Source organism: Myiozetetes cayanensis, unplaced genomic scaffold (assembly GCF_022539395.1).
Source record: "Myiozetetes cayanensis isolate MyiCay16 unplaced genomic scaffold, myiCay2020 scf1, whole genome shotgun sequence".
Classification (NCBI taxonomy): domain Eukaryota; kingdom Metazoa; phylum Chordata; class Aves; order Passeriformes; family Tyrannidae; genus Myiozetetes; species Myiozetetes cayanensis.
In genome coordinates this window covers 63,466,126-63,492,487 of record NW_026086604.1, presented here as the reverse complement: position 1 = coordinate 63,492,487, position 26,362 = coordinate 63,466,126, and the positions used below count along the sequence as shown (strand labels likewise).

Below are 26,362 nucleotides of genomic sequence, written 5' to 3'. Positions count from 1 at the left end.
CACCTGTTGGCAATTTTCCAGTTACTGGACTTCAAAAAAAAAAAAAAAAAGACAAATGGACATAAACAGTGTGTATATATATATATATACACATCCAGACTTTCACAATAATAAAGATCAGAAATAGAGAAGGTAAGAAACAACTTTAACTCACAGCAAAGTTCAGTCATAGAATCAACCAAGGCCCGATAGAGTCCAAGGGACTCTTTAGTTCAGAAGACTAATGACAAGCTGTACAGGGCTAGCAAATTACAAGCTGTATAGGACCCTGATTTCAGCTCAGAATGTCGAAGAAACTGAAGCTGGAGGACATATAAACTTTATTATTTGTGACAAGATTTGTGAATTTTTCAGTTTCTAGAATAAAGCCTGGCATACTAGAGCTCTCTGTAAGGCCTGGGTACAACTGCAACTCACAAGATTTTCTACAGAACCAGTTACTAAACTATTTTAACTTATCTCCAGGGCAACCTTTCTCTACTTCAACTGGGAAAAAAGATAGACAAAGAAAACAGATAATTTCAATTTGAGATGAAAATCACAAGTGCAACTCCATATTTTTAATAAACTAGAAATAAAACAACTTTTCCCATATCTTTATTTAAAAGCATTTTCTTTTCCTCTTCTCTTCCTACTACCTCTGCTTGCACAGTCAGTTAACGTGAGCCTGGACTTCTTAATGTTCAGCAAATTTGTATGGCCTGGCATGCATGTCTGGCTTGACATACCTTGAGACTTTTTCCCTCCCTGACTTCCCTGAAATGCTGGCTATTTACCTTTGAAATTTCATGTAATATGATATGAAAGTCAGAAAGTCACTTAAAAATAATAAACCCAAATGAAACAAAACCCCAGAAGCTTTCCTGCAAACTCAATCTATGACACAGAACACTTGCACTTGTTATATCCTGATGTCTACACCAAACAGCTCTCCATATCTAACACTTGTGCAGTCATAATACAAAGTAAATGATCAACTTTCTCATTTTCTGCATACCAATCCACTATGCATGCAAAAGGTTGAACATAAAACAGAATGTGACTGTTGTAATATTATGAGAAGTGAGAGAAAAAAGTACAGGCAATATTGTGACATTCTGAATCCACACTTCAACAAAAACACTTTAGAAGTGTTTTAAGTTGTTAATAAGCAGAACTGTGAACTAATGAAGAGAATACTTCACAGGTTGCTCAAAAAAAACCCTCTATAAATCAGCTATAAACTTTATAAGGTGCTAAAAATATTAAGATAACATCAAATTTGTTATTTTTCTTCATTATCATATGTTCAGCAAAAAGACAGACAAAACAAAGTGGACAAATAACTCCAATTACTAGTAGTCATTTGTACAGAAATTTTCTGAACCAGAGACCACTCATACCGCTATGTTTTAGAATCACTGATTAACCACATTTTTTTTTACAGTATATCTCAGCTCTGATGGAGTCACTTTATGTATCTCATAGTGAATGTCACAATTTTGTGTGTGTTTTAAAGACTTGCTCCATTTAATTTCAGTTAATCTACTGTTGAGTGCTTTCTCTCTCTTCTGCTATGGAATCCCTTACTGTGCATTTCCAGAACACCCATTGATTTTGCTGACCTTCAAAACAATCCTCCACTATTTTTTTTTTTAATGTTTTCCCAAACTGAAGAGCTTGTACCTATTTAGTTTTGCAAGGCCAGAGTAGAGAGTCCCTTTTCTCTCCTCAGACTACTACTTTGTGACATTCTCCAAGCAAATTAAGGTCTAGTCATGAGTCTGAAGTTCACATCAGGAATAGAGTATCTCATGATGGTTTAATTTTTAGACAGAAAAAGAAGCTGCCAACAGCTGCACTTCTCCCTGGCTGAAAATGGGTCCTGTAATTGTTGGTCTTGTAGACTTGCACATCACAGATCTTCAAGGGTGAAAAATGAGGCAGATTTTCCTTGTGTTGTCAGCATTGAAAAATCTAGCTCAAACCAAACTTCTGCAAATTATTACTTAACTTTAAAAAATTTATTTCTTTGGTGAGAAAATAAATGTAGCAAGAAGTTGCACAGTTAACCCTCTTCTTGGGCAGTTTGCCCAGCTGAAACAACCACAGCATTCACGGAAATGAACAGAATGCACACCTCCATTTTTGTATGTGACCTGGAACCCAAACCAAGCACAGAATCCTTTGGGTTGGAAAAGACCTCTGAGATCCTTGGGTCCACCCCTGACCAATCCCCACCTCGTCAACGAGGCCACAGAACTAAGTGCCATGTCCAGTCATTTCTTGAACACCTACAGGGATGGTACAGGGATGTCTTAGATGGTGTAAAAATGCCAAAAAAAAGCATTGAATTTCCAAGTTGAATGCTGAGCATCCAAGTAGTACCTGTGCAGAATCACATATGAAACTTCAGACAGCACAGGCAAAGAGCACAGCAGCTTTTCCAAAGTTAAATTTAACTGGCCACTGAAAACAACAGATAAATATGAGACAGACCAGTAAGCTACAGTAAACCCACATCCTCAAGGCTACTCTTCGGCAACCAGCATCACATATAGTGGCAGAGATCACATACTGATGTTGTCAAAGCCTTCAAGAAAAAAAAACAAAACTGGTTTTGACTGCATAGAAGACGACAAAAGGTAAGATGGCAACAGAAACCCATCTGTAATATTCTTCGCCTTTATCAGCATGCTGGAAAAGAGTATTCATTTTTCAAAAGCAAAAATGTAATGCTCATATGTCAGGCTGGTAAGTTGCTGCTCTAACTGTATGACATGCTCCAACAAGGGGAAAGTGATCCTGGCAAGCATATGACAGAGGAAATGTAAGGAAGACAGATGTTTTCAAGTTTCATGTCCAACACGCTGCATTTTAATCGATTTCAGCATCTACTGTAAATATAAAAATACATCTTTAAATGTTTGTGTCAGTGATGAAGAAAAAAAATAATTGGAAAAACGCAAACTTGACTATGACATTTTGGCATTTCTTCAGGAAGTCTGCTGTACTGGGCTCACCAAAAGAGAAACTTCAGAACTCCTGGCCAGTGTCACACATGTAGTTATAATGCTGAGTTTAGCATTACATATATTAGAAAAACAAAATATTCAAATCAGGAGCACTGACAGAACTTTGGTTCTGAGTTTCTTCCAATTTTGAAAATCAAAGGAGCAAAGGCGTCCTGTTTCCATCAAGTTTCAGTTTAAACATCTACCCCATGCAATAATTAACAAATCTGCAATATTTTAGCTTGTTTTTCCCCCAAATTGTACCATCTAAACCGTATTCTTCCCTATTTTGAAGATAGTCTCTGTAAGAGAAACTAAAGGAAAACAAAGGAAAACAAATTGTGTTTATATGTTAATAAGATACCAATGAGTCTGTGTATAATTATTTAATCAGTTTATAACTGTAATTATGGGTGAGGTCACTTTAGATTTGCACAAAGAGTCTGCAGTGCAAATTTTCACAATTAGTTGCCTACACTACCACTGGCTTATCTATGTACAAAATGAATTTTTGCAACTAAATAGAAGCTGAACAACTGTCATACTCCTTTCAAGTATATTTGAGACCTAAGGAATAGCAAGGTAACAAACCAGTTTTTTTTTTTTTTTTTTTGCAAAGTGGGAGTGAAAGAGTTACCTACTTTTTCTTTAGAATAGAATTTCTATACTCTAAACAGTACTTTGATTACAACTGTTGTCTTACAGAAGAAAGTTTTAATGAAAATTAGGTGTTTAAGAATCTATCCAACAAACAAAAGGCTACAATCCCACAATGGAAAGAGGTAACTAATTTTTTTTTTCAGGGGAAATAGCCCAAAGCAACCACAAAACATAACTAACTTTAACTGGGTATCAAAAAATTACCTTTACATTAGGAAACAATTAAGATGACATATTTTATGAAGAAAATTAAGTACTTTCTAATGCTCTAAAAGTGGTAGAGATGTTTTCTTTATCACTAAGAAATTTTTAGAAATAAATACTCAGGATGGCAAGGTCAAATGATTTGTTCTTAATAGTTCTGGAAAGCTGAGATTAAAGCCTCAAGTGGCTGAAAGTTTTACAATACTACCATAGTTGCAATAAATCATGACTTAATACTCTGAAGACAAAAAAAAAAGTAACAACATAGGCCAGAAAGTTAGTCACTCAACTAGAAAATATCTAGAAGAAACTGTATTAAATTAACAGACCAAAACAACCCATGTTGACTACCATCAGAAGACAATAAGCTTATGTACATGAAGACTAAAATGATGATTTTGCCCAAGTAATACAAAAGTGAGGCAATATAATATTTATCTACATGGTATGACTTAATAGCAAGGTGGTTTCAGAACTCTGTTAGAGCAATAAAGAACACATGAAGTAAATTAAAGCTCAAGACAGGACCACATTTTATTTATTCTTTTTAAAGAGAGAACTTGCCTGGACGGTTGCCATATTTAAAAGCACTCAACATTTTTTGTGATTGAAAGTGACTCTAAACACATTTTTTGATGGCATGTTGTAGATGAGATGGGCATCAGCTACACAGAGTAGCAGTCAGAACACAGTCAGAAAGATCAAACAAGATGGACTCCCTCAAACAAAATATTGTTAAGGAACAAGTAGGGGACCATACTTCAAACAGCAAATTAATTTAATCTGCACATAGCTGTTGTGCAGAATAAGCAAATGATCCAAAGGAAGACAGGCATGTTCAGCAGTAGTGGCTATTCTGTATGAGTAATTTCAGTTCTGATTAGACAGATAATCCCCAAAACAGAAGAAACAGTGAGCTGCATGCCTGTAACAGGACTGTATGATTTGAGATTTTGTTCCAATTCTATTAAGTAAGTATCTGTCAATGAGAAAAAGGTTGATGATCACAGACATCAAAATACTGGTCATCACATAGGTGAGATTAAGAAACACTTTTAGAAAGAAACTTTGGATTTTTATGGATGTTGTAAAGCTTCTAAGGCTCGGATCTTACTCACCCTTCTGATGAGAAGGGCAGAAATGAAAGATATTACTCCAGGGTAGCACTGCAGAAGCAAACAGCCACAGTTGCAAGTGAAAGGTCTGTAGAAGTTGTGACCCTTAAATTCATTATCTACCATGACAGTGTCCTTTAAAAAATGGAAATGTATCACCTGGATTCTTGTGGAATTTGGTGACAGATCAGTGCATAAATACTGAAACACTATCTATCAAGAGATCAGCTCACATTATATTTGAATTAATTAAAATATGAAGCAGGTTTATTTTAGAAAAGAAGCCTGTGAAACAAGGTCCTGAAAAGCAGCAGGAAAGGGTTCTTACAAAATAGTCATCCAGACCGCAGGACTTTCAGTTGCATCAATATGGTTGCTGTGGTTAAACCCCAGATGGCAACTAAGTCTCACACTGCCCCTTGCTCACTATCCCCTCGGGTGGTAAAAGTGAGAACACTCTGGTTCAGATAAAGACAGTGTAACAGGGAAAGAAAAAGCCGCACACACAAGCAAAGCAAAACAAGGAATTCAATCACCACTTCCCATGGGCAGACAGGTGATCAGCCATCCCCAGGAAAGCAGGGCTCCCTCAGGCATCACAGTGAATTGGGAAGACAAACCGCATCACTCTGAATGTCCCCCCCCCCTTTCCTTCTTCATTCCCCAGGTCTATATGCTGAACATGGTGACATATGGCATGGAATCTCCCTTGGGTCAGTTGGGGTCAGCTGTGCCCTCCCAACTCCTTGTATGACTGCCTGTTCCTGGCTGAAACAGAGCCAAAAGGCCAGGCATGCTTTGGATTTCACTTCTTAGGTAAGTAAATTCATCCAAGCTGCAAAAACCTGACATACTAAGGAAGCAAACCTCCAAGAATGACAGCATCTCCTCCATCAAATATTCAATTTATATGTATAAGCGAACAAGAACTATCTAGAGAACCCCATCACTGGCATCTGTGTGTGGCTGCCCATGGAAAAGCTAATCAAATAAGGTTAAACCAAAAACTTTTCAAAGCATCAACAAGAGTAAGCAGCATAAGAATCGATTCTTATCAAATTCTTATCAAATTATCCATTAAAATTCTTCTTGTCAAATGTTTTGTTCAACACTTAATAGGAGCTGTTCACAAGTAAAAATTACTGTGAAGGCAAACAACTTCAAAAGTGGAAACTGTACGTATTGCTGCACTCAGCAACTTCTATCAATTTCCCTTGAAATCAGAAGCAAGACGTAAGCTTTCCACAACACTGGTTCTAGACTCATGTCTAGACTACATTATTATTTGGGACTGCCACCTCTGATGGTTGCAAAATATCCAGTAGGATTAGACTCTTCCTCCAGAAAAATATGAAAAATATGGAGAATAAGGGGAAAGCAGACATTTAAAAGATCCTGACCCCTTGACAAGAAAATGATACACTGCCACCAACTCAATTTTCAAGAAAAGCAAGAGAAATCTAGACAAAGCAGCAAGAGTGCCCTTTGTTCAGCAATGCAGAATACAGTGCTGGCACCAAATGGCACTCGAGGTACTTGAGGTGCACCTGCTACAGCTCCAGAATAGTCTGACAGCATCCGAGCTGGTATCTCCTGTACCCAAAGCCACATGAATGAATAGGAAAGTCTGGAGAAGACCCACTAGAAGTAGGTATCTGGAAGCAGTCAAAAGTAAATAATTTTTGACCATGTTGATGTTAATTGACCTATAGTTATCCATGGTATCCAGGCATCAATATTGAGTTTCATTCTGCACTTTAACTTCAAAACTTTGGTATCCCATCACATTTATTTTCCCATTCACATCAACATAGCACCTACAGCCCCTTCTTCATCTCAAAGCAAGTTGTATTCGATAACCCCCATTCTGATCCCCTTTAGACCTGCATCCCACTTCTGACACCCCAAATACTTAATTCTTCAGAGATGGGAGGGAGAAATAAAATAATATCTAAGCACACATAGAAGGGAAGGCTTTCAATATGCTTGTTGTTGTAAACTTCTGTAGGCTATCGCAATTTCTCCTTAAAACACACAGTATCTGTCATCTGATTGGAGTAAAGTTCAGAATGAAGGTTTAATAACATGGTCTTCTATTCAAAGTCTGAGAACAACACTTAACGTAGTGCCAGTTGACTGTCTGAAATTAGCAACAAAAGTCTTTGAGGCTGATGTACAGGTCCTTTTGTACAATGGATCAAGTATTGATCCATTGCTATATTATGGTCCTTAACATCCTTAAGAAAAACTCCCAGACCTGCATTCTGCTTATAAACCAGAGAAGAATTATCACCTACTATTTACAAACTGGTCTTTGGTTTAAACTGGTAACTTAGAAACGGAAGAGAAGTTGCACAAAGGAAATTCAGATTTCACAAATTCTTTCAAAATCAAGACTACAAAGATTCACACATCTCTCAAGAGTTATCAGTGATCACAGAGTAGAGGGTTTGCTGTAAATACCAAAAAAAGTATCTATTGACTAATGAAGGATTTACTGAAAGGACAAAGAAGGAATGAACAAGAGGGGTAAAAAAAAAAAAAGAGTAGAAGTATTAAATGTTACCTTTATTATACACTATAGACAAGTGTTCTAAGTGTTGACATATGAACATTTAATTTCAATTAATTTGCATTGTATCAGTGCTCTGTTTCCAATAGATGTGGCTTTCCTGTTCAAAATAACAAATATATGAAACTATTCTTAACCTCATTAAAAGAGTAACAGCTTAAAATGCAACCCCAACAACAAAAATTTGGTTATATTAGCTTTCCTAAAATTCACCCATACCTTTCCCCCAAAAGACTAAATACCCACAAGAGCAAGCAGAACTGGTTCATTATATGAAGACATGTTTAAAGAAAAAAACTAACCAACCAACAAAAAAAAAATCCCAAACCCACCAGCTCCTACAATTCTTGCTGTATTTGTGGCTCCTTGGCCTCCTCACAGAGGAAGGCAAGTGCTCTGTAAAAAGTTTTGTAGACTACAAGCTTCTTTGTGAGCAGGCAACTATGCTGACTTGATTTTGTGATATTTTCTTCATCCTAAATTTAAAATCACACATTTATTTTTATTCTGTATTACAAGATACTTACTCTGCCATTACACGTCTGACATTATTGGCATATAACACTGGATTTTTTCTTTCTTCTTCTGAAGGAATATACACAGGTAGAAACTGCATAAAGAGAACTGAATTATACCAAAAATATTTAACATTTTAAACAATTTCTCCTATAGCATTTTGGTGAATATTGTGTACAGTTTGTCGTTACTTACAAAATTATATTAACAAAAGGACTATAGAAAAAAATAAAAATTCAACTCTTAAATGCTTAAGCATATGTCATACTTCTAGAAAATTCATATAACATAGACTTAGTTCATTTTTTATCTCATGGAACCCAAGCAGAGTTTTATCTTCCTTTCATAAGTAAGACTAGGAATTTTTAAATAACTTACAAGTACTAGCATTTTCTTGGATAAACCTTTCTTTTACATTCTTTTGTTCAGCTCTTTCCAGATAACCAAAAAGTTTCACACTAGTCTTATAAAAATAAAATAACAACTGGGGAATAAATATGAAGTAATTTCAGCAAATATTTCTCAATAACTTTGAAGTCAGATGTGTTTTCAGAATTACATAATGGTATGATCAGCCATACCCAAATGCTGCCATTAAATGTTTTTCTGTTCCGTATAACGGACAAATCTTGAATTTATTTTGGGTTTTGCTAGTTTTCTTTATATGCACCACTGCAACTGAAAACATATGACTCCTGTCTTCTAGGTTTACATTACAAGCAGATGCATCAGTGTGATGTAATATACAAAAGGACAACGACTGTGAAGTTAACAGAGGTGGAATAACTGTTCCTTCAACTTCCAAGTCCTATTCCATTTCTTTGAGTTGCAAACTGCTGTCAAGTCATTCATCCAAATACAGAACAAGTTTGAATATGAGGAGATTTCAGAAGTGCTCTACATGTCCATGCCTAACTATATAAATAGCATGATATTTCAACAGCACTAACAAAACCAGAAGAACTCTCAAGCTGCTGCAGACTGTGATGGATGTATGAACACTGAAGCTGACAGGCCACCAAAAAAAAATGACAAGAGCCAAAACAATTTACATGTGTAGATGATCATACCTCCACTCTTCTTCACAACATTGCTTGCATGCAGTTCTAAGTAGAGGATGGATAGATGGGCCAATATTTACAGAAACCTATTATAAAAGCTACATAGGTGCTTGATTCTCAGTATACATACTGGATGACACATATCGTATGCCAGAACATATATTATATGCAGACAAGCACAGACTAACTAATTTTGGATCCTGATTGTTGCCTGTTAAACCTTACCAGCTATTATTTAATAAAAACCAGACTGATGTTGTGTTGTTCTGTTGTATGTCTCCCTGAGTTATCGGATCATCAGCAGTAACTGTGTTACCAAGGCTGGTTGGTATTTGCTAGTTATCTCTGTGCTGATGGAGCAGAGCAGGAACAAAAACCAACAAACTTTGGAGACCAGGGGAAAAATATGGCTTTGAACAACTAGTTTTTCTTCTACATTCCTAAATCTGCTGCACTTCCTTAAAAAAACAGATTCAAAGTAGAACTCAAGTATTCTGCCTCATACTTGAAAGCAGCCTTGCAAACACTTCTGCTCCTCTACCCTCTGCCAGCTCCCGCTCTAGTATGGAGTACTTTAGAAGGTCACTAGTTAGTTTGCTTTTTTTTTAAAGACTATTAAAGATCATAACTTATTATGCAAGATCTGTAAGAGCTACAGAAACTCAGGATCTGCTAGCAGCTGCTGTCTCAAAAATCAAGAAAGCTCAGCACTGTTCACTTCTGTGTGAAAGAACACATTTTACTTGCCTAGGGCAGAAAAACACGTTCCTGAGGTAGAGTAAAAATCCTGCCAACCAACTGGTTTGTCCTACCCCTGCATAAGGCAGTCACTCCCTGGCCTTTCTGAAAAAAAAAGGTCACTAGTTTGGAAACCAATTTTTTTTTTTTTAATATATGCCATAAATAGCTGATGATATCCAACTGAAGTGATAACACAAACCACAAATTTCTACAACAGATACAACCATTCAGTGGCTGGTATTTTGTACATTCATTAATTTTGAGAATAACTGACTGCATAAATAAGCAAACACAGAGCAACAATAAGTACTGTGATTAGCATGCATTATATGTCACTACTGTAACACAATGTATGTAAATATGCAATAGTTCTTCCTACTGATTTACCCTGTCATCAGTTCCATCTGTCAGAGCTAAATAGCTGCTTCATTATTCAGAAAGCAAAAGAAATGCAGAACATCTGTCAAATATCCTATATAACACTTTCCAAATACTGTCATTGTCCACAAAAATGCAATTACTCTGTCTAAAATGCATAGAGACAACAATTTAAAAGGAATGGCTTTAATTGTTTTTGCATTGTCTCTACAACAGTCTTCAGCCTTAGGATCACAGTGTTTTCCTCAAAACAAAGTTAAGAATATAGATAGATTTTCTTTCTGTTTCCCTATTTTCACATTCTGACCAGTGCAGCCTAACTACAAATTAGCCAGACATTAAATAATATATCTGACCTATAAGAAACCACCCACAATTTTCCTCTACAAGATAGTCCTTAGTTTGTACATCAGCATTCGCACACTTGGATGTCTAACATGCAAAGTTGGTACACTACTTGGAATAGTAATTAGGCCGTTAAAAGACAAGAAATTAGTTCACAAAAGACTCTTTGAACAGAGTCAGAAATTTATCTACTCCATTAAAATCAATAAGAAAGTAAAGTCTTATGCCAAGGGGAAAACTGTATTTTGCTATTCATTTTTAGAGTACATTTTCAGATACAGAAGCCATTTGTCTAAAATGTAAGTGGTATTTTAACCTGTTTTTACAGACAAACATACAAAGTTTGAACACAAACTTTTACTGCAGAATCAAGTACAATATTACATATTCTGAAACTGCTCAGAATAAATTGGTTTGGTTTTTTTTTTTTTTTACTGACCTCAATTTCCACGGAATTGTGAAACTGACATAAAGTAAGCCACAGAATTTCAAACCTAAAAGGGGCAAAAGATGGGAAGGGATGGAGAAAAAAAATTTATATGTAGTGAAACTGTAGTACATTTTACTCCAAAGTCTTCAGGGAGTGTTCCTACTTGTAGGTATGATCATATTCAGATAAAAAATTAACAGAAAAGGTGTTTGAAAGTACTTCTACACATTATATTCTGTAAGGTGCAACTAAAGCAGTTTACACTGAAATGGCATCTTAAAAAACACTCAAAAGCAGGAAGACAAACAGTAAAAGATAATGTATGCATAACGTGTAAAGAAAGAGTAAGTCTGTTTCAGGAAAATGCTGTATTCAGCACAGAGTTGGCAAGATTAATTATAACCACTGAGATTTTATCATTACCTTGCTTTGGAATCAAAGTTCATTATACTGCAGAAGTCTGTTAATGAAATTCTACGTGAGCTTTATTAGCCTAAGATACAAGATAACTGGAATCAACTTGACCTTGGAAAGCATTAAGGTTCAAATCCAGGAAAGGATTTAGTAAACCTAAATTAGGGAGCAGTGTTAGTAACCCCATTTTTACACAGTATCTAGGTAGTTACAGAAGTCAATCATTGTGAGGGAGGGCTGCTCAAAATCCTCTTACACAGATACAGTGCAGTTCCTAGAAGCAAAACCCTACTCATTTTGTTATACACTCATAGAGGGGTGCAAAACATTTCCCCTCCTTCCTTCCTACTCTACTTCCAACATATTAAAGCAAAGAAAAGGATTAAGAACAACAGTGGAATCTGTGATTTGAAGTTTACGGCACTGATAGGAAACATCAAAGTCTGGTTTGTAGGTCCTTGTCCAAGAGCATTAAACCCCCCCAATAAAGTTACAAGTAAACTTTTCTCTCTGCCAGCTCTCTGGAATCCTGAAAGATTAAACTTTAAATTTAAATAAAAATCTAAAACTGATAGAACCTCTATCTAACTCAAGTCTAACATAGAATTTAAGTTGTATACTATAGTCACTCTTTGTTTTCAAGGTAGAGTCAGCTCATTTGCTCTGCAAATTAGTAAAAACATTACTTTCAATAAGTGGAAGAAAGTGTAAATTTGTATGTGACAAGTTTTCAATCCATTTTATAGGTTACAACACCTTTGAACAAACAATACTCCTGGATACAGCAACATTTCCAGATTAAGTTTTGGCTAACACTAAAACAGAAGAGAGACACTTGCTGAGAAAAAAACTGTATCAGTCTTACCATTATTTTCTGCTAAGACATCAGAAATACATTTTAGGTCACTCAGCAGAATTAATCCTAATTAAGTAAAGCTGTAATTTAAACTGACCCAGGCAATTTGTGTAACATCATATGGTGCCTCAGACTCAGATTTGGCTTTAATTTAATTTAACTTTTTTAGCAGAGGTCAGCACTTCAGAAAAAAGGGTTTGTAGACATTACAGTGATCTGAGGCAACACATCTACAAGTTTATTCCCTCTTCCTCTTATATGTTATTGCCTCCTCAGGTAAGACACTAAGCTGGAAGTAAGCTACTTGCCTTTCGCCTCTATGGCTGAGTTACTTTTTTAGGTGAATTGCAGTGCAAATGCAGGGGAAGAGGTAGGAGCTCATGAGAACAGAAATCCCTTAATGCAGTAAATGCTACAGTGCCTATTTACATTATACACTATTGTGCATTCACCTACTTCTAATGTGGTACATTAATTGTAAGATGGACGTTTAAAAGTTATCAATTAATTCCTCAAGTCTACAAATCTACTCATGGCCTTATTTAGACCTGGTTCCCAAGTGCAAAACTAACTGACAAAATTCTAAGTTACTTGAGTCTTGGCTAATCCAAACAGTTTCCTTGTTACTACTAAAATACAGGATCTCAGGTGGGACATTTAAAACAATACGAGGCATTAAAAAAGAAGTCAACTCCCCTTTACTTAGGGTTAAAAAATTTCTTGTTTTCACTTTCACCTAAACATTTTAGAATTTCTACTCAAATTCCATCATGAAAATAATGCTTAATTTTTTTTTAAATCAGGAACTGCTTCATTTAATATTTGACATTACATGAATTTGCAAAATCAAAGCTATATGGAAACAGTATCTCCAAGTTCTCTGAGTTGACTTTTTCCATTAGATAAGACTGATTTAAAAAAAAAACCTACAGATTTTATACAGTAATATACCAAATCAATTTGCAGGCAATAAAACACATAGAGCAGAAACAAGTTGTTTTACTTCAGGCACTTGGCTTAAAAAAAAAAAAATTGAAATAAAAACCTAAAATCCATTCTGCAAACCAACAAAATCAAAGCAGCAGAAGTACACTGTTTATACCTGGATTTCTCTGAATCAGTATTATCATAATTAGGGAATAATAGATAAAAGATAAATTAATCCCAAAGAACAATCCAATAACCAGGAATTCTTTGACTATATATGCCTGTAAGTCATGTAAATAAAAACTAATGGAGGAAAGTAATCAGGATACAAGCAAGAAAACAAACTACTTACGCTCCTGGCCCTTGCCATGTCCATGTGATTGTGTCCTAAGAAAAGAAGTATGACAGCTGCAATTAATTACTGTGCTTTCAACTTTTTATACTGCAGACAGCATAATTGATGACATAGGACTATAATGTTTTCATGGAAATTTCAATGCCCTGTTTGCAAAAGTTCTTAACCCTGTTAGGAAGCAGCCTATCTTTTACATAGCTAGGAAATACCCAAAGGCTGTTAGCCTTTGAAGAGAAAGTTACTTACTGTAAGGTGATGTTCCCTAATATGCATAGTCCACATGTATTTATTTTCTTAACCCACCCCGCTTGACAAAGTGTCCCTACAGTGTACTTGGATGTCCCAGCAATAGATACAAACACTCTAACACTCCTGAAGTGTCTGGGACCTGTGGGGATGACTGTAAGGAAGTCTGCTCAATAGACGTGAAGCAGTAGGATGGGTAAGACTTTATGTCTTACCTCAAACAAAGTACTTTCACAGTTGTCTTTACACACAGACACCATACATCCACCTGCCTGATCCAAGAATCAAAAGGTACATTCTAAGACATCTACACCTACAAATTTACTTTCAGGGATGACCAGCAGAACTTTTGCATGGCCAAAGTGAACATGGTGTGAAACACTAAGAGAGGACAAATAGCAGTGAAAGTATTTGTTAGATGCAAACAGCAAAAAGGAGTCAGAGACCTGGAAAGGAATATATAACAGATATAAGAGGTAACAGGAAGCAATATGACAGTAAAAGTCATCACATTTTTAACTGTAAGACTAAGAAACAGTACAGGAAAAAAACTGCAAGACTTAGAGATAACATTTAAGTGTAGAAGTAAGAATCTAAAAACCTGAAAATTAGTTCTGTTCTAACTGGGAAAAAAAAGTTCAAGTCATTAAAGACAAGAAGACTCATTAAATTCAGGGTTCTAAAAGACCAGATCAGAATGATATTTATTTCAACTTACTGAAAATGTTCCAGTTCAGTTCTATGCTACCATCCAAATCCATTTTAGAGAGTTCATGTGATCACATGTGCCATGACCATGAAAAACCAAATCAAACTCAAGTTTTAATTACCATTTAGAGCAAAAGGTTGTCACAACTAAAAATAAAAGAAAGCAAATCCATCCATAAATGGTGAAAAATGTGATTTATGTGATAGAATACTTATTTATCATATTTTGTTTGACTGAAAGCAGTTGTCAAAAGTCAAGTTTTAAATTTTTAGTGTAGCTTCATGATACACCGACCTTACTCTCCAAGCCATTGTTCTATCTATACCAACTAACATATGTACATAAAAAACTTATTCATGTAGGGATCTTTTAGAACTTTATTGTCTGTAGCTTTACTGTTACACCGTTTCTGGCTAATTTGATGTCTCTGATAACACTGCAAGTAAACACATTATGAGGTTTGGTTTCTTTCCACAAGGAATTTTCATTTACAAACCCTGAGAAATCAGTGTAGACAGCTAATAATTTATCTAGAGACTAAATCTGCCTTGTAGAAAAACACCACAGAATTACACATATCCAACTCAGCTCTCTAAATTGCAACAGTGCAGAAGGAAATAAAGAAAAATGAGATCTCCACAAAAGTATCTGGATTGCTGAACAGTGAGTAAGTATTTTCAGAATCCAGCCTTGTGCTGTCTAGCTGGCAAGTCAAACTCAAAAATAACCCATGTATCTATCAACAATCCTGCAAGAAAATTCCCAGTGTGAATGTCATAGCAGACATGAATGCTTTTTCTCATCAAGAACACCAGGATGCAGCAGGGATGGTGGCTATAAATGCTATTTTCTAGGGGAAAATAGGATTCTGGTCTGCAAGAGGCAGACCTATGCTACAGCAGACTGCTACCAGCATATCCAATATTTTTATGATAAAAACTGCAGGAAGACAATGGGAAGTGGTATTTTCCTTACCCAGTTACCTTTTATATTTATCACTGCTACCAGCTTATCCCTATGGACAGTATTCACTTCAATAGCATTCAGAGTACACTTTGAAACTACTGTATCTAGGTAATAAAAATACTTGAATTGCGTGGAAGTATATAAAACCATAGAATGGTTTGGGTTGGAAGGGACCTTTAAAGGACATCTATTCCAACCCCCCTGCAATGAGCAGGGATGTCTTCAACTAGATCATGTTGGTCAGAGCTCCATCCAACCTGACCTTGAATGTTATCCCCCCTGTTATTTCCCCTCAGCATGGGAGGAAACAGGGAGAAGAGCCATCTTCCCTATAGTTTGAATTTGACATAAGAAGATACTGACAATCATGCCAACCTTCAAAAAGCAGACTGGCTGTTGTTTTTACATGTTCAGTCAACCCTGACATAACAAAACTGCACAGGAGATGCTGCCAAACCCTTATCAAATAGTAGTTACTTGTGGAAGACACTGGGACATAAAAATACATTTGAAATGGCTCTGTGATATTTATATAGGTATACAGCCTTTCATAATCACCAGCACTCTGACACAAAATTCAAATGAAGAAACAAAGAAAATAAGTGTAAAAACAAATTGCTGTAGAACCTGTGGATGAAGACACTACAGCATTTTATTTTGATAACAGGCAATAGCTCTCAAGCATCCAATACCCAAAATATTACTAGACTAGAAAACCAGTAGCTTAATATTTTTTTAAATTTATTTAAAGGCTTAATATTTTAAGCCTTAAAATTCTTTCTGATCATGTATCATACTAATATACAACTTCTAAAGAAACACCAATACAGGACCAGAGATGTCATCTAACACAAATAATCACAAGTCCCAAGACGATGGGTATCCAGGGGGCAACCCTGACTATAAAAAAAAAATAAATAGAGAGTTCTTTAGAGCAACCAGAACTACATTTATTTGCTAGAAAATAACTGAATTTACTTCTTTCCTTTTGCCCCATTTCAGCCCACTGCGGAACAGCAATGCTTTCCCCAGTTCTTGAACAGAGTACAATGAAATAAGCATGTAAGAGCGCCCACACCTACTATATTCACCCCAGGCTCTGATCTCAAAAAGCCTCTCAGTACAGCAGGTGCACTCAAATTCAAGACTGTTCTCATCTGTACTGTGGAACTCAGAGCTCTGAATGTAGATCTGAGCAGGTACTTCAAGTAAAGAGCAGTGGGGTGATTGCACAAAATACATATCTGGAATTCACTGGCTAAGCCGAGATCTTAAGAAGTTCCTTTCTAAACCTAAAATTATAATATGCAGCAGTTAAACAAGACAACAAGCAGGAAGCCAGGGATAATTAAAGTTTGCTAAAAATGGTGTCTCAGTGTATGAAAAACAATATTCTCTCCCTACTATGTTGTTCTTACATGTGTTGTGGTTAAATCCCAGTTGGCAACTAAGTACCATGCAGCTGCTTGCTCGCTCATTCCTCCCCCAGGGTGGGTAGGAAAATCAGGAAGAAAATGTAACCTTGTAGACTGAGATAAGAATAGCTTAATAAATGAAATTAAATAACCTAAATCTGCATTCTAACCAAAATAAACCTCACCTTCATGTATCACATCATATTCCTCCTTCCTCATTCTAACTCTGTTGCAACTCTTCTGCAGCCCTCAAGCTAATGTAAAAATCAATTTAGTTATAGCAATTAGCACCCCTGTCATTAATGATTAGATCTCAGGAAGGCCTCTAGGAAGTAGACCTTAGGGAGTTAAATGACTCAGAAAGGTACTGAAACTAAGTGTTTCACAGCAATTAAAAGTGGTAGGGAAAAGTAAAGACCCATACACAAATTCAGGCCAGCTCACAATGGATATCTACATAAATAGTTACAGTTTCTTTTATGATATTTTGCAGTAACACAAAGAAATTATGAAAATTTTCATTGACATTTATATTGATTTACTTCAATGTTAAAAGCTCACAATTTCTGTTAATGAAGTGTTAGGAACATGTAATACCAGTCTACAAACTTTGCATATTATGTACTATGGGCAATAAAGACATCTCAGTATGCAACTGGATTAAAAGAATCTTTTTTCCTGAAAACAAAACAATTGTGTAAGGAAAAGTCCCCAGGCAACCTGCTACAATACACTTAATACTATGCAAGTAAGTATAGCTGTTCTTTTCACAGCATCTGCAAAGATAATTTCTGTGTTTGTTAGTGCAAACTAGTTGACCACCATCGCATCTTGTCTCAGTCAAGAGCAAACGGTAGTCTATGTATATCGACTTTGTTTGGGTACTTTTTTAATCAAGTTTATGTGTTATATCACGCTGTAAGTTGACAGAAAGAACAATGGACAGAAGTATTTGTAAGAAACTCAGGTACCAAGAGGAAACAAAATCCTTCCTTAGAACAAGGGATTATTAATGAGCTAGTAAGAGAGATCTGATGTGACATGCATCAGCTAAGACTCAAGGTAGTCCCATTTTTACTTCTGAGACTCCTTACATCCTCTACAGAGGGCTCAAAAAGAAACTTCAGGTATTGTAAATAAACACTGTGATTTCCATTTTACCTGAATCTGATTTATATTGAAGGACTACTCCAAATTAGCCATTCTCTAGCATTCCTTAGCCAAGTGAATGTAAAACACAGACAATATAAAGGTGCAGAGATCCCCAACACACTATGCTATACAATTGCGTTAATTCAGGACTAACACCCCCAAAGGCAGGAGGTGCAGAAGCATCTTCCAGCTGTAAATGACATTAAGGAAACTCTCCAGCAGTAACAGGGAGAACAAGACAACATAGATCCTGCACAGAAACTGACATTTGACTCGTGTACTGTACTTCTGGTAACAACACAAATAACTTTCAGAGCAATGTTTAGGAGTAATGTAATAAAAGCAAAAACATTCGAACTATTATCTATATTGCTTGAGAATTAAGGAATATATACTTAGCCAGTAAAAATTATTAATTATTTTCAAATTTCTAAACCTAAAAGATTACAGAAGTGCAAACGTTTTTCAAGGAAAATGCCCTGTATTTCCAGCCACACTGCAAGCTGAACTTACCAGTTTGTTTGGATAACGTAAAACCACTGGCTGTACAGGAACTCCAGGAATAAATGCTCCTAGAAGGCACATATGACACATAATTACTTTATTAGTGATTTATGCTACAGAAGAAGTTTACTGCATCAAGAAATAATTATACAATTAATGGGCAGATAGGAATTAGTTGATAGTGAAAAAATAAGATCTGAAAGTGGCCTCAAAAGTAATTGAAAAAGCAAGCACTGGAGAAAGACAATGTATATCCATCTTTTCAGCAGATAAATAATTAAAAATGCTTTCTTGCGTTCTCTAAATTATCCTTTACCCCTTACATATATTGCCACGCAGACAAGTCAAAGCTCAGTACCAAATTCAGTTTGATAAATGATTAAAAAAATATGAGTATGTGCAAGATAGTTAAGCAATATATTCCCCATGGTCAAAAATATTTTTTGGGTGAGGAATCCAAGCTTGCTTATGCAAAAGAAGCTTTCTATTTTTGTTTGAGCAACAACAATTTATAGGTAATTTGTCTTCTCTGAAATAACAGAATTAACATAACTTCTGTTCTCTAGCTATGGAAAAATCTAATAGTTATAAAGTATTGAACTGCAGCTATTATACAGAAGCACTGCTTCATTTCATATGCAAACTGCAGTTCTGATATATAAGTAGCACAAGATCTATGTCATTTGCTAAGCATTTTCTTGGTTTCTAGTACAAAGATTGGGTAAGCATGACAACTATGTTGCTCAGATGTTTAGATTCCTCTAAACATTTTTTCCTCATGAAGAAATTAAAACAGCTTACTCAAACTACATTATTTATAACAATTTACTAAGTTCTCTCTAATATTCTGACTAAAATTAAGAACTGCATGATTGAAGTGTACTGTATTCTTAGGATTACATTTGCTTTACAGAGGCATAAGTCAAGACATAAAAGTAGTAATTGTTAAAGGAGTATAAAAATCTTTAAATGAAGACTGCCTGAAGAGAATCCTGCAGAGATTCATGGCCAGTGGCACTTTCTGTTCAGTCTCAAAGAACATTTTAAGTAACTTTTGAAATAATCCAAAGTTGACAAATTCTGAGTGGTAGATAACAACACTACTACCTGAATAAAACTAAACTACCTTGCCCTATATGATTAGCTTGCACAAACTTAAAACCAAAAAAAATGTAGTTAAGAGCAAGGAGCATAGGCCACATGAGTAGAATGGGGAAAGGCATCCAGAAAGCAGTTATTTGAATAGAGACCTAAAGTAATGAGATATAAGTAAGGAACTTTGAGGTAAAGGATTTCTGAAAGGCTGGATGGATACAGAAGCAGGTTTCAGTAGGAAAAGTGAGGCAGTCAAGAGGCAGACAGCAGCACGTATTAGGCCAGAGGAGAGGAAGCTGGAGTGAGAATTTGAGGTGGAAAATACATGGTGCCTGGAAGGTCTATGTCACAGAGGGAAGGCAGTAAATCAGGGCTTAAATGGAAGATTCAGGCTAGTTTCCAAAGCATAGTCAGGATTCAGGTGGAGAGAGAGGGAAAGCAAAGAACCAAAGAAGTGGATGTTTCCCTAGCCACCACTCATTCATCTAAAAAGGTAAGAGCTGAGAGACAAGCCTGAGATTCCTTCAGCCAAATGAATCAGAGCAAGGAATCACGATGCTGAGTCACTGCACGATATTGTAATTGTCATATGTAAGCTGCAAGCAATGCAAAATACAAGATGCCTAGTAAGATCAGAACACAATGAGCTAGGCACAGACCCAGGAAGAGTCAAAAAACATGTTCACATCTGCCTTGCTCACTGAAGCTTCTTCACTGACCATTTCCCTGTCTACATCATAAAGGCAAATTTATATTAAAAGGTTGGTGGTTCACTGCAGTATTGGCATTTCTCCCAATTGGAATTGCAGTTTACAGCTGCAGCAATATTCAGTTATAGCCCCTTCTAATCTGATAAGATAAAAAGGTGATGGTGACTGTAAAGAGCTTAGAATGTGGATGTTACAAAAAAATTGTAAACAAATGCCAGCCTTCTAAGAGTGCTGGCATTTGCTATATGGGTAAAATTTTCGTGCCATCTTCACCAGGATGCAACTCCACAGGAGAGTTTGAGAGGAATCATCCAGATACAACAGAGCAACAAATGCTGAGGCAAGCTGAAATAGATTCACGGTGCTACCTTAAGTTTTATAGTGTATCTAAATGCTGCATGGTAGACCCAAAATAGGAAATGGAGGAGGCAAGAAAAAGAAGGAAAAAGAAAAGAGACAACCACAGACAAAAACCCAGCATGAAACATTAGTCTTCCAGTTCATATGCATCTCAGAAGCAAAGAAAAAACCTGAATTATCTACAATGTTTTGTTCAATTGTGGAATTACAAACCTCGTGTATCATTAGAAAATTTCTATTCCAATTTCACCCTATTGCGAGATTTTAAAATCAATTTCTGCAACAGTAAGCAAATTACAATGCAAGTGGTATTTTAAGAAACAAAGATACAACAGCATTATGTAGAGAACAGAGAAATGAGTATAATACCTACCAGGTTTGAATGTAATTAGACAGGATCGGTTTGTGCAAGTGCCCTCTGGAAATATCATTATCTTGAAGTAAGAAAAAATTGACTTTTAAAAACTATTCCAGTGTGAATTTATTTATAAACATCTTTTCAAAGTTGATATTAACTGATTACAGCAAAAATGTTTTAAGGGAAAAACAATTCGGATAGACTTAAAAAAAAAAAAAAAAAAGAAGTCAAGTAAAGTTCTACCTTAATAGTAACAATATTTTTATCCATGAATTTGCCTCTTTCTTGCCCTCAGTAATAGTTTATTCCAACAGTGACCAGAAACACTTGTAGAGCATAAGAGTATTTTCATCAAAGGTTTTGGTGCTGGCAAAAGTATCATATTCTCTTTTGTACCAAAACAAAATTCCCATTCCCAGGTAGAAAGACAGTTATTTTCTTTTTGCTATTACTTGGCATGTGCACAGATGTCCAAATGACAGAGGCTGAAGACGCCTAAACAGAATTCTAACAAAGCAAAAAATGCTGAAGTTGAACCAAATTCAGCAGAAGAGAGTAGATTGTAAAAAAACCAAAAACCAACACAAACAAAACAACAAAAAACCCGTATCACAAGGGAACAAAAAAATGGAAGAGAATTAACATTACTAGTTTTATTGCTCAGTCTGGTACTAGCTTGCTTTGAAATCCATGATGAAACTCATAGTTCAAAAGGTATATATCACCTGTTTCATTTTTATAGCTGTTTATAATGTTTCTGCAGATCATTATGCAGGCATAACCACTGTAAGCATCAAGAATGCCAAAAAAGTATACGGTATCCCAATCTCAAAAAAAAAAAAAAAAAATCACAGGAATGCTTCAGATTTGCAAAATTACCACATGTTTCAAGAAATGTGAGATCTTAGGCAGTTATCCCTTCCTTCCCATTACTCTGTTCCAAGGCACGTTATACACAGTCACATTTTAGGTGCAGAAAAAATACCCTGAGCCACTTATTTTATCCATGCTTTCATCATGTCGTCCAATAGAGGTGTGCTTTGGTTATTGGAACATCCAAACTGCTTGGGCTGTCTTGCCCAGTATCACATCTCCAAAAACAACAGTATGCCAAAATCTTGCAAAGGGCAAGAACACACAATACTTCCCCAGGTATTCTGCTAAGCATCTAATTTTTTCTTCTGAGAGGACTTTCTAAATCTGCTGTGGTCTGTCCATTTAGTCCATCTCATGTACTTACCCAGTTCCCATTGAAACAAAATGCAACGAGAAACAGGTAAGAATCTTACATTGTATCTTCTAGAAAAAGAGGGCGGAGGAAATTTCACCCCCACCCCCCATCCTAAACCATCTGAAGCCACTCACAATGAAAAAAAGTAAACTGCATATCCAAAGCCTGGAAATGCCAAATACCATTTGTCAAACCGTAGCAGAATACAGTACCTGTGGCCACTTCCCATCAGACTGAGCACGCCTCTTTATCTCTTCAACAGTTTTCCTGCGAGAATCCTGGTCTGACCGAGACACAAATACTGGTCGGATGTATTTGATTAGAGCTGAAGAGGAAGGAAAACAAAAGCAAACAAATCAGCCTTATTTTCCTCTTTGTTTGAAAAAGATCCCCCCACCTCACCTCTGCCTAGTAATCCTCTGGACAAAAATTTTGGTAGAAGAACATACTTTACTATATTACACTGCAAACTTAAATACTCAGCTGAATTAATGCAGTTTTATTGAAATAGTTCCAAAAATGCCTGTAAGGAAAACCAGTTTTGCTATTTTGGCACTATATTTTCACAAATTCCTGCGAGGAAAACCATTTCCACAGTTTTGCCACTTTGTAATAGTTCAATTTTTAATAGACCAATACAGACCAATATATACAACACAGACAATCTAAAATAGGATGGTACATATTATGCACAGTTTTCTGCAACAATACAGCTGTGACTGTCTATAGGTCATTTCTTCCTGCCACAAAATTCACAAAGTCTGTAGTCCCTCCTAACCCAGCAAAGTAGCAGGAATCTCCCTCTTCCAAAGTGCTTCCAAAAGATATCCCATGGGTCAGACTGTCTCTGTTTTTAGAGCTTTTATCTTCTATGACAGCTCAGATGCCCTAAAGGTACATCACAAAAGATATTCCATATTCTGATGTCATTTTTTTGTGAGGACTCAGTATCATCAAAAGAAAAAGTGTGCTTATTTTCTCAGCTGTCACCTGTTTGCCCGTTCCTCATACCCGCTGAATTAGATCTCAGACATCCTCTTCCTGGCTCAGTGGGAAACCTCTTGTACATAGCCAGACACAAAATGAACATGAGCAAAAATCAGAAATCAATCCACAGGATCCAGTCCATGCATGTCAGTCACCAGGACACCAAAGACAACTTTCAAAATAATGAGCACATGCAGCTGTTTTGCAGTGTCCAAAAGTACTACAAGTGAAGCAACTTCAAATATACTGCTTCATGTTTTTATTTAAGCAGGTTGTCTTCAAATACCTTTTAATAACTTTGTTATCTCGTATTTTTATTCAAAGGTTCCAGAGTCACTAAAATATTGGTTATTCTATTTGCCCAAAATACAGTTTTCATATTTGCAACCACTGTGGGATGAGTTCACTGCCACTAATTGTATAATCTTCTTTTGCCAAGGATAGACTTGCTGCATTAATGGATCAGCCAGTGCTTAAAGTGTGAAGAAAAAACAAACACTGTAAGGAATTACAGTCCTGTACTCAGCAAAAGCTGCTGGTTCCGGTGTCATTCTACTGGAATTTTAGCCAGCAACTCACCAAAATCTTTCTATGGTCCGGAGAAACTAATCTGTCAAAACTTACAGCAAGGTCCCAAACAGTCAGCCAGCCTCTGAAATATTGGTTTTATCCCACAGATTGCCAAAGCTTAGGAGACAGTATATCACAGAAAAGTTACCTTAGTCGTGCACTTATTCCTACATATCTGATCTTAGACAATATCTGTAGAGCAATGCTTGCTAGGGGAGCAAAGATCATCATTGGTCAGTTGGGGTTACTGTTGGGGGAAGCTAAAAAAACCAACCAACCAACCAACAAAAAGCCCCCAAACAAAACCCAGAAAGATTAATGTATAAAAAATAGGGGGGAAAAAACCCCAAACACAGAACAAGCAATAAAAATAACAAGGGAAACCATATCTGGTATTATAATTGTTTGTTTCTTAGAGATGCTACTCCTGAGTTTGCCCTACTGTTGCAAATTACTATTCCATAGCAAAAACATTATAAAATAAAAGAAAGCAAAAGATCCAAACATCCCCAGCATTCACCCCAAATTTTCTTTTACATTAGGCCCAAATGATGGAATTTGGGTTGCTTCAGGTCAAGGAATAAGATAAATCCAGAGCTCTGAGGTTCTGGAGGATTGCTGCAAGCAAGGTCTTCTCTGTAACACAAGACATTAAGCAAGCAGATAGATTTTACTTAGGGTAACATGATGGAAACATCAGATTACACTAATGTTGTCTGTATCTGAAAACTGTACAGGCAAGTTGTGTGTAAACCTGGGAGCTTTACTGTTACAACCTTCCTAAAGCAAGCTACTAAGTTCCAAAGTAACACACGCTAAGTTATCTCACAAATAACCAGCACCACAAACAGCAACACACCCACATGCAAAGAAAACCTATGCTGAAAAAGAACAGAAACAACTGAAAGCTTGGTTTCCTATGGATGTGTCCTGCTTGTTGAATTATATGACACAAAATAGTTAAAATAGTATTTTCATGCAGCTTGCAGAACTTAGTATCTTTTTTACAATTACCTTTTTTCAAATATGTGTGTGAAGACATCACTATTTCAATCCATCACATCAATTCTTAGACAGGGTGGTCTTATTAATTCTTATTTCCTTAGAGATCAAACTAAAAGCTGACAGAATTCTTGTTTTACTATTAAACAGCAACTGAAGATCCTGTAAGATACCAGCTACCAGGTCCTTAGTGTTTAAGTCCAACAAGTCAAGTGAAACTGAAACTCTCATCAGTAGGAAGCTGAAAGTACCCACCAAGGGAAGGCTAGTTCTGTACTTGCCTTTCCTCATCTACTCTTTTCTTAACCGCTTTTGAAAACAGAGCACAAGGCTACACAGACCTTTACTATCACCACATATTTTCATGTTCATTAAATAGATGGAAATCTGAAAATTCAAGGGTTGTACTAGGATAGTCTCTTCCAAAAAGTCAGGGACAGAGACAGAGGTCTGTAAAGAAAAGCTGAGAAACATATCAAGCAAGTGGACAAGACGAGATTGAGGTCAGACATCAAGTGAAAACACAGGGAGAGCATACCATAAGGTAGGATGTGATGTAAGGAATAGGGAGGACTAGAACAAAGTCAGGCCAGGAGCAAAAAAGCAGCATGCATGAAAATGCTCCAGACAGCTGGCATACTGAGCAGTTAAAGGAAACAAGCAGAAGTGTGCAATATGTTTAATAAACAGAACATAATCATATCTTTGCCTGCTCAGCAATTTAACGGTCCAAGACTGACTGTAACCAGGTACTGAAGACCACAGCTCAAGTATTCAGACTCTGAAAAATGTGCTTGCCCAGCTCCTCTCACACACTCCACTAAAACCAGCCTTGAATTATCAATTCTATCAGGCAATGACAGCCAATCCCTCAATTCACAAAACTGACCTTGCCAGTGCCATTACTCCAGCTTTTTCTCTAGCAGTGTCAGTCCTGAGGACAGCTGACGTGCTGTACTCCACCTTCTTAGGCAGGTGCCTGCAATTTAAACAGCACTGCCAGTAATTCATTAAAACCTCTGCCTTGCAAGGCAGCAAGAACACCACAGATATGCTAACCAATTGAAAGTTGCTCTAGCAGAGAACAGCCTTTTTTAAGAGAGCCTGCAAAAATTCAATATTGCTTTAATTAATTGCAGGGTGGCAGCTCCAACTGACTTTAGAAATGTTAACACCCATGCAATCAATTTAAGCACCACCTCAGTGCATAAGAAAAAAAAAAAGGTTTCTCCCTGATGAGCTGAACACGTACAATTGGTGTCAATGAATGCCTTAAGATAGCAGCAGAGAAAAAAAATTTATTTCACCTCTCTATTTCGAGGCAAACGAGTGTGAGGAAACCTTGTTTCAAATCAAGACAGGAACTGCTGTGTAACACACAACAGTATTGTAGCAAACCATTTAAATTATGTTTGGCAGTTACAACCACGCAGTAGATACAACTACACTGGCAACTTCACCACTGGTTCTACAAGGCATCAGAGAACACA

The 26,362-nt window shown here is 36.4% G+C and overlaps 1 protein-coding gene across 2 annotated transcripts in view; it reads right to left on the bottom strand.

Annotated features, from left to right (window-relative positions):
* LPCAT1 (lysophosphatidylcholine acyltransferase 1) overlaps window positions 1-26,362 on the bottom strand; it is a 68,437-nt gene that overhangs the window by 27,534 nt on the left and 14,541 nt on the right. For both annotated transcript variants that reach the window (XM_050326448.1, XM_050326456.1), the window contains exons 4-9: window positions 22,526-22,638; window positions 21,098-21,158; window positions 18,569-18,627; window positions 13,565-13,599; window positions 11,025-11,079; window positions 8,072-8,154 (exon numbers count right to left, since the gene is read on the bottom strand). In XM_050326448.1, coding sequence (XP_050182405.1) covers window positions 8,072-8,154; window positions 11,025-11,079; window positions 13,565-13,599; window positions 18,569-18,627; window positions 21,098-21,158; window positions 22,526-22,638 — 406 coding nt within the window. The remainder of the gene's footprint in view (window positions 1-8,071; window positions 8,155-11,024; window positions 11,080-13,564; window positions 13,600-18,568; window positions 18,628-21,097; window positions 21,159-22,525; window positions 22,639-26,362) is intronic.